Source organism: Pangasianodon hypophthalmus, chromosome 8, assembly GCF_027358585.1.
Source record: "Pangasianodon hypophthalmus isolate fPanHyp1 chromosome 8, fPanHyp1.pri, whole genome shotgun sequence".
Taxonomy (NCBI): domain Eukaryota; kingdom Metazoa; phylum Chordata; class Actinopteri; order Siluriformes; family Pangasiidae; genus Pangasianodon; species Pangasianodon hypophthalmus.
In genome coordinates, this window is record NC_069717.1 from 1,866,895 (window position 1) to 1,888,075 (window position 21,181).

Sequence of the window (21,181 nt, forward strand, 5' to 3'; positions counted from 1 at the left end):
CATATTTTATTCCTCACATGCCATCTGGAGTTAAACATATTAATTAATTAACAGAAAGTGTGTGAAGGTTTCCTGAGTCAACGTTACCTGCCAATCTCCTCATGGATGTCATAAACAGCGTGGAGTTTCCTCCTTCTGCCCACCTCCAACCCTCTGTCCTCCTCTTCCTCCTCCTCCTCCTCCTCTTCCTCAAACTCTTCTGGACCTGAGAAAGGTATTGGGATGTGTACACTATGAAAATTTACTGTAGATTTTACAGTAATTTACTGGCAACCTGGGTGACCAATAAAGTATTGTAAACCTTACAGTAAACAACTGTAAAATACATTTACAGTAAAGTACAGTAATATCATACATAGTATAAAATAACACATAACCCAGTATGTTGATGCAGGATAGAGCTGAGCTGAAGGGTCTTGCTCAAGGAGCCAGTCAAGGCAGTTTGGTGGTGCTGGGGTTTGAACACATGACCTTCTTATCTGCAACTCAAAGCCATAACTACTGAGCTACCACAGTTAGCACAACAAGCTTGCACTGATTCACTGCAATCTTTTAGTGGTGTTAATGAAGCGCTAGAAGTAGCTGAATCAATGCAAGCTAGTTGCGGTGGTGTTGTGGTGTAGTCGTGGTGGCTCAGTGGTTAAGGCTCAGAAGGTTGTGTGTTCAAATTCCCATACTGCCAAGCTGCCATGATTGGGCAAGACCTGTAACCTTCAACTCAGGTGTATCCTGCATCAGCCAAATGAGCAAGTGAGCTGGGTTATGTGTCATTTTATACAACATTAAGGTTTTAATGTAAATATATTTTACAGTTGTTTACTGTGAATTTTGCAGTAAACGGAGTACCAAGGCTAGTGATCATTCCTTCTGTGTGTTTTCTGTGTATCATCAGTTGTAAGAAAGATTATGGAGTGGATAATGTCCACACCAGGCACTGATAAAAAGGATTTCTGTCGACACCACAACTCGTGCACACCCCAGTGAGCTTTTTTTCCAAACAAAAGCTGAGAGACGTAAGAAAAAGGTGTCTCCTTCTTCCAATGATGATCTTTTAAGCTAATTTCAGGTCTTTCTAGATGTAGTTGGGCTGGACATGGACAATTACCAATTACCTCTTGCCTCTGTATGATACATTACCTGTATCCATGGCGAGGTGGGCTTGGCAGGAGGCGTGGCCTGAGCTGTTCATGGCTCTACAAGTGTAAGTGCCGCAATCAGAAATGTGAACGCTCAGTAAAGTGAGAGAGAAGCGAGCACCACTCTGCTTCACTTCCATGTGTTCACCAGAGATGAGTTCAACACCGTCCTATAGTAACAAACAAAGAGGATTATGGGACTTCAATTTCACCAACCGTTTAAAGATTCTAACATTCCTTAGTAGTAGTAATAACTCAGATATGTTCAATAAGAAAATAGAGACCTTAAAGGGTTAAGAAGTCTTCTCCATCCTCTAATGAGCCATTGTAATCCATGAACGCATAGATGAGTTAGTTTTATTGCGTATAATGAGCTCTATACCTTGATGCTGTCCTCTAAACCAACCACTCATGTCCTTGATTTGAGTTAACTTTTAAAGTACTGTGGGAATTATTATTATTATTATACCAAGTTCTTTACCACTTCCCTCAAGTTTTTAAAGACAGTATCTGATCTGTAATATGCCTTTTCTATCTATTTTGATAGATAGAAATTTTCTAACATTATCACCAAAAAACTTTGTTCTTTTCTAAGTAGGAATAACAAACATGAGGTATTTCAGTCTGAGTTGCAGAAACATCATAGGACAGATTCAGCGCTGGCTAAAGTGGTCAATGACGTACCAGTTTGCTTAGAGCCTTAAAAAGTGCAAGATGGTGTCCCACAAGGTTCTGTTTCAAGCCCCTATTTTTTTCCTTTTATTCTCAGCTGCTTGGACGTGAAGTTCATAACAAAAAAAGAAGAATGGAAAATGGAAAACTGTGTCAAATGGAAGACTGGGTAAAAATGGAAAAGATACTTCCTTTTCCTTCATTTCAATTAAATATAATACCCGTGCAATCTGGTCTCTGCTTAATCAATCTAGACTCTGCTTGCAGTAAGGTGAATTTCACCATAGAGCTTTCACCATGGCTATTTTTTGTCCTATAAGACTCTCGTCTTTATATCATTGTAGAAATCCCAAATTGTGGAACAAATTACTCAAAATGAAGCAGGTCATATTTATGGACCAGTACCTGTCTCGTGTGTAAAGTGTGTGTGTTTACTCTATACCTTGAACCACCTGATCTCTGGGATCGGCTGCCCTGTAATAACCGCAGAAAAGGTTGCAGGTTGTCCAGGCCGTACACACAGATCCTCCATGTCCACCTGCACCACTGGAGGTTCTGCAAAAATGCATATTAGTGACTTACATTAAACACAGATGTTGGAACTGTCACTCTGGAGTTTTGCAGTTTAAACACTTGGATAAAACAACGAGGAATGTCTTTCTTTTGCATCTTCAGCCAGGACAAGCAGCAAGGGAAGAAACATTATGAATTTGGAAACATACATAGAAACAACATGCATAAACACTGATACCTGAAAGCCCTGCCAAAACATCTTGTCCAATGTTCCTTCCAGATTTTCCAAAGAGAACGCAATAGATTCCTCCAAAAATTCTGCTCACCTGTGCATTTTTCGTCCTCTGCTCTTGAAACACATGTCTCCTCTTGCTCTTCCTCCGGGATGTCCAAGTGTTCCTCGTCTACTTCCTGTGTAGCTTGAGCCTCACTGGTACTACGTGCAGATCTGCAGAACATGCGTGCCAAGATTTCATGTGACTTGTGAATTGGGATTGAAATGTTCTAACTTTGGGTACCAGATGTGGTGCAAGATGTGCAAGACTTGGACTCACTGGTTGGAAGGTCCAGACTGAAAGAACATCTGGAAGAAGTTCTTCACCAAAGCACTGGACCAACCTTCTGAATCTGCTGCTGTACCCAAGAAAGTCACAGTCAGGATCTCTCAGCAGTGAGAGTCGTATTTGTTCTTTTTTTTCTGTTACATTTTAGCATAAATATCTATCACAAACCAGTGATGTGTCTGCAGATACATATTCTATAATTATTCTTCAGTTCTTGTAACATTTTAAGCATATGTAGATACAAATATAAATATTTCAGAATGCATTAAAAAATTATTTCCATTACCTACAGTAGCTTCATAGCTCCAAGGCTAAGCTAAAAATGCAAACATGTGGCAACAAACATGTCTCTACTGATTAAATTTTTGCCAAACTGTTTTCAATAAACATTCTATATTTGCATGTTTATTGTCAGCTAACACTTACCTTTATAACTCCAGGACTCTCAGAGTCCACCATGACTGTACTTTTTCTTTGTAAAACATATATATATATAGACAGAGCACATGGGCAGTGTGTGCCCAAAGGCAGCAGAAGAAATGACACTTTAACAGACTGGCCACAACACTTGGGGTCCAAGCACATAACCAGCTTTGAAAATGAAGGAAGTTGCAAGTTAGCCGGGCAAGCGCTGACCAGAAGGTAATGGGTTCATGGGAAAGAGACAGAGAGAGAGCAAGCAAGAGAAAGAAAGAGACAGTCGAGAGGTTTACATGCAATGTGTATGGGCGTCTCTCTGTATTTGTCAGGACACTTACATGAGGATGGCTCTGATTGGATCTTTAATCTCCTGCTCTGGGACTAAAAAAGGGATTGGGATGGAGAGAATGGAGTTAAATAAAGAGAAGTGTGGATGAACATGGTCAACAGGTTTCCAAAAGCCACTAATAACCCACTTGTATGGTATGAGTGACTTTCGGTAGTGAAGATAGTGAGTGGAATGTTTCAATCATGAATTTTGTACCAGATAGATGTGTTTGAAAGGCATGCAAGTATCTCAAACTATAAAATATGAATCATAATAGTGAAACTTTAATGTACTGAGATGTGTCTGAGGATGAGAAGATGGTATTATGATCTTGAATGACAGTTTGGTTCACACAACCACAGGCAAAATCATATAAGGAAAAATCTTTCACCATAATGGTTAGATTCGAGAAAGAAGACATTGTTCATTTATAGAGAATATATGCACTGGATCAAATTACCCCTTTACCATTTTTAAAAATTAAAAAGGATTACATGCAAATACAAATGCCCTACTGTCGGGAAATCACGAGTTTCCAACAATGATTCCAACGATGCCACACGTAGATTTGTTGGTGTGCAGGGAACCAGGAATTTTCGTTAGCATCTGACTCCCCCCTCCCGGACAGGCTAACTACCAGACAGTAAGGCTGTAGGAATCGAGTCCGATTTTTGTATTGACTTGGATTTGTCTTGGTCTTGGGTATTGGTTTTGCTAAATATGGTCTTGTTCTTGACTGAGAGTTTGTAAAAATATGCACAAAGTTTGACAAGAAGTAATTCTAGAAAACATAACCTAATCATTGGCACAATGCATGAATGAAGCCAACTTGTTGAAGTAAAAGCTTGGCTTTGAAAAGAATTTGATGGTTTATAGTCTCAGTATTTTGGTCTGAGTCTTAGACTCAGTATCACTTTCTTTTGAACTCAAGGGACTCAATCTTGACTTGGCCATGATGTCTTGACTCAATCATGGCTAGTCCTGGTCTTGGCAGTCTTGACTACAGTCCTCTCAGTGAGTATTCAAAGGGGTAAACATCAAGACATGGTGGATTCCGTGCTGCACACAGATCTTTATTTCACAAATACTTAAGTCAAAGCAAGGAACTGGAACCAGGCTAGGAGGTGAAGATGGGATTTTGCACAGGGTTTGCACCAGATGGAAGTGGTTGGGTAATGGTTGTTGGTACTTGTTCGCCAGAACCTTGTTTATTTTCTCTTTTCCTGCAGTGCACAGGTTTTTCAAAACCAATTTCATCACAGACATCTTACACAAATTCGGACCTGTGGGTTGAGCACAAGCTTCATGGAAAACCTGAGGCTATTTGAGTAAATTATAGTTCGCAGTCAAAAATGTACATCCCCTGAGTTGTGTTCTCCAAGCAGCACAGTGCCATAGTAACACCACACGAATCAATTTTCTTTACAAATATCTAAAATGTTTAGTGCTGTGTAAACACATTTGGCCCAAATACCAGTCATATAATCAGAATAAGCTATCCAAGCAGTGTTGTCCCCATTTACGATGAAAGTTGAGAGCTCGTGTTTTTTTTATCTTTGTCTTTGGTTTGTTCCTCTCTGGTGTGCACCTGTTCTGTGTTAGCTCACTGATTAGTATGTCTACTCATGCTTGTTTCATTGCAAATTCTGGTTCAATGTTATAGTGTGTTTCTTAGCCTTGGTTCTGCGTTCTGTTTAGCTTCATGGTTTTGACTCTCGCACACTATTCCGGTTATGAATATTGATTATCCAAGTTTGTTGCTGACTACCTGTGTAATGAACACTGGACTGGAATGGACTTTTGGATTCACCCTAATAATGCACTCGTTGAGTTTTTCACTCTCATTCTGCGCATAAAAATGTTTTTACGTACAGGGGTACTTTCTAGCTACAATCAAGGATATGTCAACAATACAGAAGATACTCTGAAGAAGACTGGGCATGCTATTTTCCCTAAATTCATAAAAAGTTTTGATAAAAGAAGCAAGTCTGGTGGCAAGGTGTATAAACTAGGAAGCTTTGCTGTTGTGATACCTTTATGAACCAGTCAATTGTATAAATTTGTATATTCCACATATCTGATGGAAATTCATTGCTGTACAAATTCGTGATTGCAGCTTTACTGCATGTCTTTGGTTCCTTGGTTGATCATGGTCTCCTGACTACAGAACTCATGTCAGATGTTAGACATAACAGATGACCTCGGGGTAACAAAGGGATGGAAGGTGTGTGGAACTGGTATGTGCTCTGTCAAACCCATGAGACCATTGCATTGCCGTAAGCAATAGTTTCCAGTGGTAAATGCGGTAAAGTATCCTTGCTTTACCTTGCCTTATGGGACCCTCATACCTGGAGCTGAGGTGGCTTGTGGTTGGTCTTTGGTGCTGTCTGTCGCAGGGGGTGGTGTGGAGTACAACTGCGCTTTGCACTTAGCACTGCCCATCTGATTTGTTATCTAAAACACAGACAGGGTGGGCTAATACAATGTTTAAAATTCATAGAAATACACACATATGTTGCATTTCAGTTGGAAAGCAGTGACCTGAACAGCATTTTTGTCAATAATTGCTCCAATTCAGATGAAAATTGTCCACTGATGTACCTTGTTTTGGTTAAATTTACTGTAGGTAATCCCAACATGATGGGCTAAACTGGAATTTCCACCAATAAGAAACTTTATTAAAGTAAGTAACCTGTATAATCATATACAGTATAATTATTAATATTGTATTTCCAGAATTTTTCCGTAACTGAAATTACGTAATTAACGTAACATAACTTAACCAAAGCTAACTTGCTAGAGAATTTAACCTCTTGCAAACCAATATAAGGAATAAAACAAGACAGGGCATGCTGTTATAGGAAAATAATCAATGGTAGCATGATATGTTCGCCCAACGTGAAGCAGAGTCAACCAAAGTTGATTAATTTTCTAAAAGAACATGTCCCCAAGTGTTTTATTCCTGTTATACTATAGAAATTTGCCAAAAAAGTAAAATTTACAGCTTTAATTCTGACTGTTACAAAGCACTGACACTGGAGACTCCTTCCATAAATACTAAATAAACATTTCCAAACATCAATTCCTTCTCGAAATGTATACAACTCTGTGGCATAATGAGTGTTAGTGACTTTTTATGACACTTTATCGTTTTATTCAACGGTTTATTTCTTCAGCTAAAACGTTGCCCAGTGAGACGGGTACCACTGAAGAATGGAGATACTAATGCAGTTGCCACCAGAATGGAAAATATGATTCAAAATATGATTTGTTGGTTAAGGTTACCTCACACTCATATTGTCCCACGTCTGTCTCTTCTGCTTTCTTTATAACCAGTAAAAGGTCTCCGGTCTGTGTATCACTGTCAATCTTGTATTTCTTGCTTTTTTCCAGCTGTGTGCCGTCCTTAAACCACCTATGACATAAACACCCATAGTAAACAACTTATTGCTGAGCGATATGATGATTTAATATAAATATCATCATACATTTTGAGTTTTTAAAAAATAATTATAAACTGACTAGAAGCAGCTAAAGTGATGTAAAAAAACCTGTAAATCATTTTAATATTTTATGGATTAAAATTATTTTAATTAATTAATTTATTTATTTATTTGCAGAGGTAGATTTTTTTTTCAGTCATTATATAAACTATTATCGAACAGGTATTGCTGGAAAATCGTTTATAAATCTATATATCATGATAGATATCGTGTATGCCTTTGAGAATCATGATATAATATTTTTGTCATATTGTCCACCTCTAAAACACCTGACAAGTAGTTGAAGTAAAACAGGACAGAGAGACTGAGTGATATGTAAACGGCGTCACCTGACAGTGGGTAGAGGAATACATCCTGCTGTACACTGCAACTTCACGTCCTTCCCTTTCACTAGCGGAGTGTTCTGAAGTCTGGTTGTGAAACTAGGAGGCACTGTAAAGTGAAAATTACAGACAGTGAGTTATCGCTTCAGCACACCAAGCTACGCCAGTTAGCTTGCTAAACAACAAATAAAGAGTCACCAGAATCATGGGGTGTTTCTCAATACCAATTTGCGCTCATGGAAAAACAAAAACGTTCTTACCAGGTTAGCTTCTGGTAACAAACTTGCAAGGACATGAGAAAGCTGCTGTAAGAGATGATGGCTCAACATTCCTTAATTTGAAGATTTGTTCTGCTTTTCATTAGGAGAAGATTCTGATTACCTAGTCAGATAGCTAGAAAAAGAGACATTCTAGTTTACTAGCACTAAAGGCAATAATGGATACCTCAGGACTATTCTCATGTCCTTGCAAGAACATTCTTTCCAAGAAGGAAAATTGTTTTCAAGAAACACAAACATTGTGATTCTGGTGATTCTGTATTCACTGTTCAGCAAGGTTACTGGTGTAGCTCAGCGTAGTCATGATGTACATCAAAGTGCATATTGGTAGGTTGAGTATAAGTAAGTTTACTATCCAGATCACTGTTGCGCTTACCATCAACAACGATCTTGGCCAGGGTGCTAGCGTTCCCCATGGGGTTCGCTGCATAACACATGTACTGACCCGAATCATCCATGGACACAGAAGTCAGAACCAAATAGCAAGCACCTAAATTTCCCTCTGAGATGATGTGATGCGGGTCATCCTTCAGAGCAATGCCATCTGAGAAAGCAGGAAACATTTAAGTGCCAGGATTTCCAGTTCCAAAAATTCTGAGAAGAATGCTGAAGTAAATATTACCTTTGTACCAAGTAACCACAGGTTTAGGGATTCCTGTGACGTTGCAAATGAGTTTTATGGTCTGTCCAAGTTTAACTACAGAATCAGTAAGAATCAGCTCGAAGCATGGTGCACCTGTCAACATACAAATTAAAACATTTAATGAACCAGCTATTTGTTAAAGAGTCTTTATTAGACCAATGTGTGATGGAATTTTACTGCAAATTTTACTCACTCCATGATACAAGTTTGCTGCGCTGTTGCAAATCTCGAAGGTCTCTGAGCCAGGACAAGCGGGTGAGCACGGAATGAGCTTGAAGAGTGACTTTTCGGATTGTACCTCGATGCTCATGCCAGATGCCCCAGGATCGGTCGTCCCCTTCTACCGTATCCTTCAAATCCACATCGCTCAGCTGCACAAGAAGGAAAATCTTTTTTTACTACAACAAGAGCAGCTTATATTAATTAACAGCTGAAACAGCTATCAGGAGTCTTTTGTTCAAAGATACTGTAACACCAGCTCATGAACTCCAGATTTCTTCTGCTCTGGATCAGATCAGGGACCCTGGAGCTGTAAGGCAGCAACACTATCCACTGCACCACCGTCCAGCTTCTATGACAACTAAATTATCTGTATGAGTGTGTCTTGTGTGTATTTTCCAAAATTACCTTCATCTTGTTCCTGAAGACATAGAATATGGACTGGGTGGTCAAGTCTCTTTTCGTTTTGCAGAAGACGATACAGTCCTTGAACAGGAAGACATGACGATGGTGGCCCCTGAGTGAAATTTTAGTCCCGGGTGCTTCCTCCCATACAATGAAGGAACCCTGAGATGGAAAACAACCAAACGATCATGAATCATGAGAGCAACATCTAGCGCACTGAGGTGACGTGTTGATGAAGTTCCATTGTCTGATCACGCACCTGTCGTATTGGTTCTCCAAGCCCTTTGAGAGGTGCTGGATAGTTCTCAATCAGGGACACATGCTGCACGTTCTCTGCACGCCAAGGCAAGCTGGACACCATGGAAAAGGCGTCTTCGAGTAGGCAACAGCTCTGGCCACTCTTTGCTTTGTTTCTTATCAACTCCTGCAAATAAACAACGAAATCGCAACTTTCTTTGTTATGGTAGTTTACAGAAATTACTATAATTTTATAAAGTTTATAACACTACCTTGAACAGAGTTTTGTACATTTCAAGCCTCTCCAAAGGTCTCTCCAAATACGTGCTGACACTAAAGACTCGAGTATCCAGATGTGCAAAAGCAGTGTTGGCATATTGCTGAAAAACATATTATTTTTAATTCCAGTATGCTCTTGTGGGACAAGCGAACTTTGTTTTTTTTATCTATAAAACTTTCAGTGTTTATAACAGTGGGGAAGCTACTTTGCAATTGTAACTATTATGTAAGCTACAATAATTTAAAATAGCTAAGCTACAGCCAAACTACCAGCACTGAAAACTATGTACTTACCTTAAAGAAGTGCTGTGTGTTTTTGTCTGAGATGCAGGCCTCAGCTTGAGACTGGCCTATAATGTACTGAAGATACATCTCAAAGTCTGGGGCGTAATTTACAAAACACTGAGCCACGTCATCATCTGTGGCGCACTGGCTTAGCTTCGGTAAAATACAACTGCAAGATGGAAATATGCTGAGATGACTCACTAGACTTACCACAACAAAAACAGTAAATAATGATATTAATCAAGGAATAAAACACTCCGTGTGGTGCTATTATAGGAAAACAATCAACAAGCACGGTCACTGTTAACACCCTGAAGTTTGTTGTTTTCCTGTAACAGCAACGTGTTTTATTCCTCTTATATCACAGCAAGTTCCCAATGCTACAACCTTTCATCAATAAAAAAAAAATTCATACTTTTCAAAATTCAAAATGATCAATGGAGATGAATTCAAAATTCATATCCATTGATCATTGCATCTAACGTTGTGGAATGTCCACAGAACAAGTAAGTTCCTGTTCTCCTTTACTTTATTGAGACTATAAAGAGTCATTACACCTTTCCTCTGACTGCTACAAAGCACTGACACTGGAGACTCCTTACATAAATGTTAAATAAATGTGTCCTCATATGACAACACGTTTTTAAAATCTGTTTATGTGGAGCGTCCGCTGTACAAGTTCCTGTGAATGAGCTGTATAATACGTATAATATACCTGCGATATAATCCACCTGAGCTGCTATACTGTCAGAGCTGCTGTTATAGAAACTTAATCATCACCTTCTGACCAACAGTGCATAATAAACATGTTTTTTTTTTTCACTTTACTTTACCATTCATGGAAGCTTGCGATGTCCTTCGTGTTGCGGAATATGAACTCTTTCTGGCTAAGAATAGTGAGCGGAACCTTGGAGCTTGTCTCTACGTGCTGTAAATGGTGCTCCACAAAGAAATTCATTTCTCTCACATACTCGTTTTCACTATCGAGCAGATCTTTGATCAACTGCCTGAAAAGTAAAAGCATATAAAATTGATATTTAAGTTTTCGTAAAGTATTGCAAACCATATAAACTTGCATGTGCTAACTCACCTTGATGTCTCTCTATATTCATCTTTAGAGGGTGATTTCCTTCTTTTTTCAGAAGCATCTTTTGTCTCTGTTTCTTGCACCAGAGAAAGAAATTCCTTCGAAAAGAGTCATCACATGATGGGTCAGGGACAGAAGCGGAAAATACTTGAGCAAATGTGCTTCGTTACTGTACTTAAGTACTAGTTTGGAAGATTTGTGGTTTACTCAATTATTATTGATATTCAAATACAGGTACAAGAGAAACTTTGGCCTTGATACAAATCTCAAATTCCATGAGATTTCTTTTTTTTCTTAGTAAGATTTTCTCTTTTGCTGGATTTACATTTTTAAATTACGGTTTTAAATTCGCTAGCTAGTCATGTTTTGTAATTTAGCTAGTTAAACTTGCTAACAAGTTTTGTTTTGTAAACCAACTTTTTAAAGTTTTGTTTTCATTAATAATGTGCCTTAATCGTCTCTTAAAATTCTCGGTGTGTGAGTTATCAGAATATTATGAATTATGAACTTGAATAGTTGAGTATGTTTAAATGTAAATACTTTTTGACTTTCATTCAAGTAGATTTTTGGCTCTGTACAGCTACTTTTAATTGAGAAAGATTCTGACAGAGTATCGTATTTCTCTGTACATTTTCCATCCCTGCTCATGAAGAAGAATTCAACTTATCTGCTGACGCCAGAACAATGCTAACCTTTGTCTTTTTCTCAAGGTATGCTGGAGACAACCATCCTTGTCTGGATGGAGTGGTTTTGCTTGGTTTAGTACGGACAAGCCACTTCACAGGATGCACAGAATCGAGGACCTCCACAAACTGGCCTTCCTTAAGAATAAAGGTCTCTTTATTGCCTCCGATGGGGTGACAGTCCACTTTGGCCACATAGATATCAAATGTCTGAGGAAGAAACTCCACGTGTCAAATGATGACCAAAAAAATCATCACATAGAACTCAATGTAGAACAATAGAATGCTTATAGCAATATGATATTACCTCCTCTCTGTCATCATCCTCGTCTGACTCTGAGAGTGACTCTGCATTGGATGAGGTCTTGAGGCCATGGGGATATTTAGGAGATGGAGTTTTGCCTACTGACTTTCCTTCTGTGAAAAAATAATTTGTATTTAATCAATCGAGAAGAAATTTTTCAGCAAGATACAGCCGGTTGTATATGCAAACTGTCCTGAAGTTGTCCAAGTACAGTTTCTTTACTTTGTAGTTAATTTTTTTAATGAATAAAGCTATATTCTTAACCCTACATTCACACTAGCAAACGATAAAGTTACAGGCGACCATCATTTTCTCTCTACCTGCGTGACACAGACACGATTTCAGAGACAGCGCAATAAGCGACATTTGAACTGAGATTTTCTCAATTCTATTCAAATTAGGTAAGACTCTGTAAAAAAGTGACAAACCCAAACGCAGACTAATCCTATGACGATAATTTCTTAAGTTCCCAACTCACAAATTTAGTTCCTACTCACAATTAGTTCCATTTACTGTTTGATGAGCAAAAATTGAAGAAAAGTTTATGACTGTGTTTCATCTTATCCTGTCATTAAATGAGTATAGAGTCATTAGGAAGAAAAGCAAAGCTTGGAAGGAAGTAGCAGAGCTCATTGGTGGTTCTGGTGAGCGTATGTACCTAGTACAGTACAAGCAACATTATCAGCTGCTAGTGTGAACATAGGATTAGCTTTCATTCCTTAATATCAATTAAAATAGTTTTAAGATAGGCATGGAAGAAGAGGCCGACCTTTTACTTTTAACTGTCCAATGATTTTTTGTGGTTGAGGGCTGATAGTGTTTTCCTCTTCTAAATGTTTAGACAGCTGTGTTTTGGGTTTTGTATTTTCCACTTCTTTTTCTCTGTAAAAACCCACAAAATTTCAATTTCTTTTATAATAATTATGGTTTTAAAATTAATATTAGGTTTATAATCAGGTCTTCTTACCTGGATATGTTGCCTGTATCCACATCAGGGGCAGTGTCATAATCTGAAGGACAGGATGCTACAAAACACAACAAAAAGTAAAAAAAAAAAAAAAAAAAACATTAATTTAAAAATTAAAAATTAAAATTAGGAAAACGTTGTTCAGATGTTGCATGTTCCTTCATGCCAGGAACAATCTTGATTTCAGAAATTAAAGTGTATCGATTTTCACAGGACAAAGCAATGCTTGCAAAATTCTTAGATTGCTGCAGTGAAGAGATGCCTTGACACTACACTAACTCCAGCATCTGTAGCATACATTTTATCTAAACGTTTATGAATTCTTACTTAAAAGCGACATACAGAATGCAAGTCATCAGTAAACTGTATCAGGGTCTACAACCATCTGTTTGAGCTGCATATCATAACCTAAATGGATGAATACTCAGCTGTGTACTCCATTTGTTCCCCAACCAAGAACACTAACCAGCTAGCTAGCTAACTGATGCAGCCATACACGTACAGTGTCAGCTTTTCCTTCGCTTTTAGCAACGAAGCATGTTGGGTACATTTTAGACAGCAATTGATTCCCTTCAGCTTCACCATAAACAACACAGACGCCATCTGCCTTATAAGAGCAAATATTTCCCACCTTTCCACAAAGAAAGTAATTATAAGCATATATATTGGGGTAAGTCACGTCAGGTAAACGTTTTACGTCAATGGGAAAAAAACAGTTTTGGTAATGACAGTTGGTGGTTTGTTAATTTTGTTTGTTCACCTGTATGGAGAATATTCATTTTGTTCTGACATCTTAACATTAACATTGGCCTAATGGATAGAGAGTCGGACTTGCAGCCTGAAGGTGAACCTGAAGGTCGTGGGTTTGAGTCTCAGGTCCGGCAGGGATTGTAGGTGGGGGGAGTGAATGACCAGCGCTCTCGCCCACCCTCAATACCACGACTGAGGTGAGACCCTTGAGTAAGGCACCGAACCCCCAACTGCTCCCCGGGCCGCAGCAAAAAAGGCTGCCCACTGCTCCGTGTGTGTGTTCACTACTGTGTGTGTGTGCACTTGGATGGGTTAAATGCAGAGCACAAATTCCGAGTATGGGTCACCATACTTGGCCACAAGTCACTTCACTTATCACTTATCACATGTGGACATGTGCAACATGCATAGATTTGAAACAACTTTTTAAGGGAACTTACTAGAACTAACTGAAATGAGACTTTTCCTTTTCTCCTGAATTCTTCTGTCAGTGACATCTGTAGGCAGATCGTAGATGAGCCTAAGTGAGTCCTCTTCCTTATTGGAGATCTGCCCAGTTTCTTTTCCAGGAGTCGGTTCTGTTGCTGACAGCTGTGCAGTTTCTTTTATAGGTTTCTTTGGATGACTGACTGTCACATTCCCGTTGTAACTAATAGTACCAAACTTGTTGGCAACTTCACAAGTGTAGATCCCTGCATCTTTGAAACTTGCATTAGCTATAACCAGCAAGCACCTACCATCTTCATGATGGCTGATCTTGTGGCGCTTCCCAGACTTTATCTCAACGCCATCCTTCAGCCACCGCACTATGCTGGGTTTACCCTCAACGATACAGTCCAAACAAAATGTTTCACTCAGCTCCACACTCTGTGTCTTAAACACTGCCTTGAAAACAGGCCGCATGTCCTTTCGAGCCTTGTAGCCTTTGAAAGCAGCTTGGATCTTGATAGCTGCCTCTAGCATCTCTGTCTCATCCTCTTGACTTACGTCTATACCAGAGGGTTCTTGAGCATGCTGTTCTGGACGGTTGGTGTGCTTTGTTGTCTCTGCAACTTCACAAACTTTGGTGATCCCTTCCCAAGATTTACGGTTGACAGCACCAACAACCAGACCCTCTACCTTGGTTTGAGCTGCTACCTTTTCCTGAGATTGAATTGTTAAAGGTTCTGGGGCCTCTTCCGTTTGATTCATGTTCGTCTGCTCTGTAAAACGCATCTGCACAGCTGACTCTGCTTTCTGTTGCAGGGCTTGTTTAACAGAAAGATCTGTTGTTTTTCCTACACTGATATGTTGCTTCTTGTATTCCTGATCCTTAATATGCTGACATGATGCTTTCTCTGCAAGTTGCTCCTCAACTTCACTTAAGAATTGAATCTTTTCAGGTGCTGCATGTTTTTCACTATGGACACATGGTTTCTGTTCTTTTACTTCTTGCCTTACTAATGTTTCTTTATTTTTCTCTTTGGTCATTTTATCTCCGAAATCCTCAGTATCTGAGGAACCTCTGGTAGTTGTTTCGTCAAATGGCTCCATGACCAAAACCTGTTTCTTTGGCTCCAGAACATTGTCTTGCCCTTGAAGAACAATCTGTGGCTGGGTGAACTTTCCCTTGTAGCGAGGTAGTGCTAGTGGTACAATTTTGCCTTGAGTCTCACTTTTCTGCTCTGTGGTATCTCTGCACTCTGGTTCTTGCTTTATAATGTCTCGATTTTGAATGATAGAAATGTCTGTGGTAGTCGTAACTGCAATCCTCTCTGCTCTGTTACTCTGTTCTGCAGTAACATGATCATCAGGAGAAGGAGTGGGCTTCCTAATATCCACCATCACCTCGTCCTTCCCAGAGAATCTTTCATTTTCCTTCACCATTTCCCTCACTAATGTGTTCTTCTCAAAGTCTTGCTCCTCTGTCCTCTTTACACTATGATCCAAATGGTCACCCTGCCATTGCTCTAGTATAGTATTAGCAGATTGCTGGCTTACAGGTGACATTTTTGGTTCAACGACATTGCTTTTTCCATCTAGCATAGGACCTTGCTGGGATCTCTTGCCCTTTGAGCGTGGTGGTACCTGAGGGATGTCCTTAGGTTTGATTGGAAACTCTAGATGGCAGTAACAGGAAAAATAATAGCATACAATTATCAAGAAGGCAAGAAAATCTTTCTTTAATAGTTTACTAGGATGCATCAATTCCAATACTTGTATGGATATCATTCCTTTACTGTGCTCATTTGCTTGTACTCATACTCAACAAACATACCATGTGATACTAAGCCTAGTGTACATTGTCACTCTAATGAACAAATGGCACAAGACGACAGCGATCTGGAGGTATTTCCAATTAATGTTCAAAGCAAAGCAGAGTGCAAACTGTGCTTTGTAAAATATCTAGAGTAGGAACTACAGTGTCTTCCTACAATACGAGTACTGGGAACATCTTATGGTGTTTAAATGGTATGTTTAAAAGAGAGTGTTAGCATAGCAACCCAAACGCACCGAGCAGCATCAGTATCAGTAGCATGGTTATTAAAAATGAGTACAAGCTTCCTTGAATTGCATGCACACAAAGATATTCGCGAATGTGCAGCAGTGAAGTAAGCAGTGAAAGTACAGAACAGAAAGAACTTAGTAAAGCAAATGGACCTTTTACACCAACAGCAGCGGTTGTCTCCACTTTGCTAGCACAGCACTTGTAAACACTGCAATCTTCGGTGTTGAAGTCATAAATTTTAAGCTGTAGTTCACAGCCATTTTGCTTCATCTCATACTTATTTCCAGGCTTCAGAAGAACGGTGTCCTTCTTCCACTGCACTGAAGCTCCAGGTTTGGAGAGCTCACAGCACAGCATTACAGTCTTGCCTTCCTCTACCTCTTGACTTTCAAGCTCCTTAGAAAAAAATACTTGATGTTCTGGAACTGAAGAAGAACATGTCTGTAGTTTTGTCTCACACAACTCATCTCTTGATTCTAGTTTTAATTTTCAAATTGCAAATTTGCAAATTGCACTGACTCTACTAAAACACATACCTTTGACTGTGATAGACGCTGTGGTCACTAAACTACCAGCACAACATTTGTAGCTCCCAGTGTCTTGATTCTTGAGGCCATAGATCTTAAGTTGATGTTTACAGCCATCTTGCTTTATTTCATACTTGCCTCCTGGTCTAAGCAGCATAGTTTCCTTTTTCCATTCCACAAAAATTCCAGGTTTAGAGAGCTCACAGTAGAGCTCGGCAGTTTTACCCTCTTCTACCTCCAGATTTTCAAGCTCCTTGCAGAAGAACAAAGGTTTTTCTGGAGAGAATGAAGAATATGTTGGTCAATTTTCTTCCACAGTGATGCACTTTGGTCAACCATATTTGTTGTGTTGGTCACAACAAACCACATACCTTTCACCGCAATAGATGCAGTGGTGACCAGACTGCCAGCACAACATTTGTAGGAGCCACCATCAGAACTCCTCAGATCATGGATCATAAGCTGCAGTTCACATCCATCCTGCTTCATTTTATACTTCTCTCCAGGCTTTAGAAGAAGATCTCCTTTCTTCCACTGCACCGCAACTCCAGATTTTGAGAGCTGACAGGACAACAAGGCAGTATTTCCCTCTTCTACTTTCAGATTTTGAAGCTCCTTACAGAAGAACAAAGGTTTTTCTGGAGAGATCAAAGAACATGGTGGTCAGTTCTTTACTCACTAAGAAGAACATCATAAAACATTATGCAGAATTCGTGGATATCATAAAACGTCTTGTCAAATTAATGTTCCAACTTTATTTACCCTTGTGCTGGTCGCAACATATGACCTACCTTTCACTACAATGGATGATGTCGTGACAAGGGTACCAGCACAGCATTTGTAGGAGCCACTATCAGAACTTCTCAGATCATGGATCATAAGCTGCAGTTCACATCCATCCTGCTTCATTTTATACTTCTCTCCAGGTTTCAAAAGAAGAGCTCCTTTTTTCCACTGCACTGCAATTCCAGGTTTTGAGAGCTCACAGCTGAGCAAGGCAATTGATCCCTCTTCTACCTTCAGATTTTGAAGCTCCTTGCAGAAAATCAGAGGTTTTTCTATAGAGAACAAAGAGCATGGTGGTCAATTTTCTTCCACAATGATGCACTTTGGTCAACCATATTTGTTGTGTTGGTCACAACAAACCACATACCTTTCACCGCAATAGATGCAGTGGTGACCAGACTCCCAGCACAACATTTGTAGGAGCCACCATCAGAACTCCTCAGATCATGGATCATAAGCTGCAGTTCACATCCATCCTGCTTCATTTCATACTTCTCTCCAGGCTTCAGAATAAGATCTCCTTTCTTCCACTGCACGGCAACTCCAGATTTTGAGAGCTGACAGGACAACAAGGCAGTATTTCCCTCTTCTACCTCCAGATTTTGAAGCTCCTTACAGAAGAACAAAGGTTTTTCTGGAGAGAAGGAAGAACATGTTGGTCATCTTTTCTCTTACACCAACAAAGTACATTAAACTTATTGTCAAATGTATGTACCCGCACTTTGTTCAACCATATTTGGTCACAACAACTATGTCACCTAAAACCACATACCTTTCACTACCATGGATGCAGTAGTGAACAGGCTACCAGCACAGCATTTGTAGGAGCCACTATCAGAACTTCTTATATCATGGATTTTAAGCTGCAGTTCACATCCATCTTGCTTCATCTCATACTTCTCTCCAGGTTTCAGAAGAAGTGCTCCTTTCTTCCACTGCACTGCAACTCCAGGTTTTGAGAGCTCACAGCAGAGCAAGGCAATTGTACCCTCTTCTACCTCCAGATTTTGTAGCTCCTTGCAGAAGAACAAAGGTTTTTCTGGAAAGAACAAAGAACATGGTGGTCAAGTCTTTTCTCACTAAGATGGGTATCATAAAACTCATTGTCAAATTCATGTTCCAACTTTATTTACCCTTGTGTTTGCCATAGTACACCACCTACCCTTTACTAGAATTGAGCCTGTCGTGGTGAGTATACCAGCACAACATTTGTAAGAGCCACTATCGGAACTTCTTAGGTCATGGATCTTAAGTTGCAGTTCACATCCATCTTGCTTCATCTCATACTTCTCTCCAGGCTTCAGAAGAAGTCCTCCTTTCTTCCACTGCACCGATACTCCAGGTTTCGAGAGCTCACAGCACAGCAAGGCAATTGTACCCTCTTCTACCTCCAGATTTTGTAGCTCCTTACAGAAGAACAAAGGTTTTTCTGGATAGAACAAAAAACATGGTGGTCAAATTTCTCTCCCAGGGATAGAGTTCTTAAAACTTATTGTCAAATATATGTTCCTGCTCTTCAACAGCATACCTTTCACAACAATAGATGCTGTAGTGACCAGACTGCCAGCACAACATTTGTAGGACCCACTATCAGAACTTCTTAGATCATGGATCTTAAGTTGCAGTTCACATCCATCCTGCTTCATTTCATACTTCTCTCCAGGTTTCAAAAGAAGTGCTCCTTTCTTCCACTGCACGGATATTCCAGGTTTCGAGAGCTCACAGCACAGCAAGGCAATTGTACCCTCTTCTACCTCCAGATTTTGTAGCTCCTTGCAGAAGAGCAAAGGTTTTTCTGGAAAGAACAAAGAACATGGTGGTCGGGTCTTTTCTCACTAAGCTGGATATCATAAAACTCATTGTCAAATTCATGTTCCAACTTTATTTACCCTTGTGTTCGCCATAGTACACCACCTACCCTTTACTAGTATTGAGCCTGTCGTGGTGGGTATACCAGCACAACACTTGTAGGGACCACTATCAGAACTCCTCAGATCATGGATCATAAGCTGCAGTTCACGTCCATCCTGCTTCATTTCATACTTCTCTCCAGGCTTCAGAAGAAGTCCTCCTTTCTTCCACTGCACAGCAACTCCAGGTTTCGAAAGCTCACAGCACAACAAGGCCGTTTTACCCTCTTCTACCTGCAGATTTTGTAGCTCCTTGCAGAACAACAAAGGTTTTTCTGGAGAGAAGGAAGAACATGTTGGTCAACTTTTCTCTTACAGCAACAAAGTACATTAAACTTATTGTCAAATATATGTACCTGCACTTTGTTCAACCATATTTGGTCACAACAACTATGTCACCTAAAACCACATACCTTTCACTACAATGGATGCAGTAGTGAACAGGCTACCAGCACAGCATTTGTAGGAGCCACTATCAGAACTTCTTAGATCATGGATTTTAAGCTGCAGTTCACATCCATCTTGCTTCATCTCATACTTCTCTCCAGGCTTCAGAAGAAGTGCTCCTTTCTTCCATTTCACTGCAACTCCAGGTTTAGAGAGCTCACAGCAGAGCAAGGCAGTTGTACCCTCTTCTACCTCCAGATTTTGTAGCTCCTTGCAGAAGAACAAAGGTTTTTCTGGAAAGAACAAAGAATATTGTGGTCAGGTTTTTTTCTCACTAAGATGGATATCATAAAACTCGTTGTCAAATTCATGTTCCAACTTTATTTACCCTTGTGTTTGCCATAGTACACCACCTACCCTTTACTAGAATTGAGCCTGTCGTGGTGAGTATACCAGCACAACATTTGTAGGACCCACTATCAGAACTTCTTAGATCATGGATCTTAAGTTGCAGTTCACATCCATCCTGCTTCATTTCATACTTCTCTCCAGGTTTCAAAAGAAGTGCTCCTTTCTTCCACTGCACGGATATTCCAGGTTTCGAGAGCTCACAGCACAGCAAGGCAATTGTACCCTCTTCCACCTCCAGATTTTGTAGCTCCTTACAGAAGAACAAAGGTTTTTCTGGAGAGAACAAAGAACACGGTGGTCAAATTTCTCTCCCAGTGATAGAGTTCTTAAAACTTATTGTCAAATATATGTTCCTGCTCTTCAACAGCATACCTTTCACAACAATAGATGCAGTGGTGACCAGACTACCAGCACAACATTTGTAGGAGCCACTATCTGAACTTTTTAGATCATGGATCTTAAGCTGCAGTTCACATCCATCCTGCTTCATCTCAAACTTCTCTCCAGGCTTCAGGGGCATCGTTTCCTTTTTCCACTGCACAGAAACCCCGGGTTTCGAGAGCTCACAGCACAGCAACCTGGTTTCACCTTCCTCTGCTTCTTGATTTTTGAGCTCCTTGTAGAAGAACAAAGGTTGTTCTGAACATGACAGATTAATATGTAGTTAAATAGTTGTATAACATTTTTCAGTTATTATGAGGTTAATGCTGCATGTATGGATAAATTAATCAGTGGAATAATAAAAAATGATTATGCATACCTTTTACAAGAACAGTTGCTGTGGTAGCTGCAGTATTGGCCAAACATCTATAAGTACCACTGTCCTCAAATGTCAGATCATGAATCTGAAGTTGTAGTTCACATCCATTCTCCTGCATTTTATACTTGTTTCCTGGTCTAAGCAGGACTGATTCCTTCTTCCACTGTACTGCAACCCCACGTTTAGAGATCTCGCAGGTTAGCAAAGCAGTTCCACCTTCTTCCAACTCCAGATTTTGGAGTTCCTCACGAAAGTATACTGGTACTTCTACAGAGAATTCAAGGGTTACTACTACAGTTTATTGCTAGTATACATTA

The 21,181-nt window shown here is 39.7% G+C and overlaps 1 protein-coding gene across 1 annotated transcript in view; it reads right to left on the minus strand.

The window, feature by feature from the left end:
- The window catches only part of obscna (obscurin, cytoskeletal calmodulin and titin-interacting RhoGEF a), a 56,779-nt gene that overhangs the window by 14,920 nt on the left and 20,678 nt on the right, over positions 1–21,181 (minus strand). The window contains exons 36-70 of the mRNA XM_053236049.1: positions 20,865–21,131; positions 20,477–20,743; positions 20,111–20,377; positions 19,720–19,986; positions 19,315–19,581; positions 18,925–19,191; positions 18,559–18,825; positions 18,169–18,435; positions 17,764–18,030; positions 17,402–17,668; positions 16,982–17,248; positions 16,620–16,886; positions 16,236–16,508; positions 14,036–15,694; positions 12,846–12,903; positions 12,648–12,760; positions 11,882–11,991; positions 11,584–11,784; positions 10,895–10,989; positions 10,638–10,811; positions 9,814–9,973; positions 9,513–9,620; positions 9,263–9,427; positions 9,007–9,165; positions 8,573–8,750; positions 8,359–8,472; positions 8,113–8,280; positions 7,465–7,567; positions 6,918–7,047; positions 5,981–6,086; positions 2,876–2,954; positions 2,648–2,769; positions 2,251–2,363; positions 1,138–1,306; positions 88–205 (exon numbers count right to left, since the gene is read on the minus strand). Coding sequence (XP_053092024.1) covers positions 88–205; positions 1,138–1,306; positions 2,251–2,363; positions 2,648–2,769; positions 2,876–2,954; positions 5,981–6,086; positions 6,918–7,047; positions 7,465–7,567; positions 8,113–8,280; positions 8,359–8,472; positions 8,573–8,750; positions 9,007–9,165; positions 9,263–9,427; positions 9,513–9,620; positions 9,814–9,973; positions 10,638–10,811; positions 10,895–10,989; positions 11,584–11,784; positions 11,882–11,991; positions 12,648–12,760; positions 12,846–12,903; positions 14,036–15,694; positions 16,236–16,508; positions 16,620–16,886; positions 16,982–17,248; positions 17,402–17,668; positions 17,764–18,030; positions 18,169–18,435; positions 18,559–18,825; positions 18,925–19,191; positions 19,315–19,581; positions 19,720–19,986; positions 20,111–20,377; positions 20,477–20,743; positions 20,865–21,131 — 7,879 coding nt within the window. The remainder of the gene's footprint in view (positions 1–87; positions 206–1,137; positions 1,307–2,250; positions 2,364–2,647; positions 2,770–2,875; positions 2,955–5,980; positions 6,087–6,917; positions 7,048–7,464; positions 7,568–8,112; positions 8,281–8,358; positions 8,473–8,572; positions 8,751–9,006; positions 9,166–9,262; positions 9,428–9,512; positions 9,621–9,813; positions 9,974–10,637; positions 10,812–10,894; positions 10,990–11,583; positions 11,785–11,881; positions 11,992–12,647; positions 12,761–12,845; positions 12,904–14,035; positions 15,695–16,235; positions 16,509–16,619; positions 16,887–16,981; positions 17,249–17,401; positions 17,669–17,763; positions 18,031–18,168; positions 18,436–18,558; positions 18,826–18,924; positions 19,192–19,314; positions 19,582–19,719; positions 19,987–20,110; positions 20,378–20,476; positions 20,744–20,864; positions 21,132–21,181) is intronic.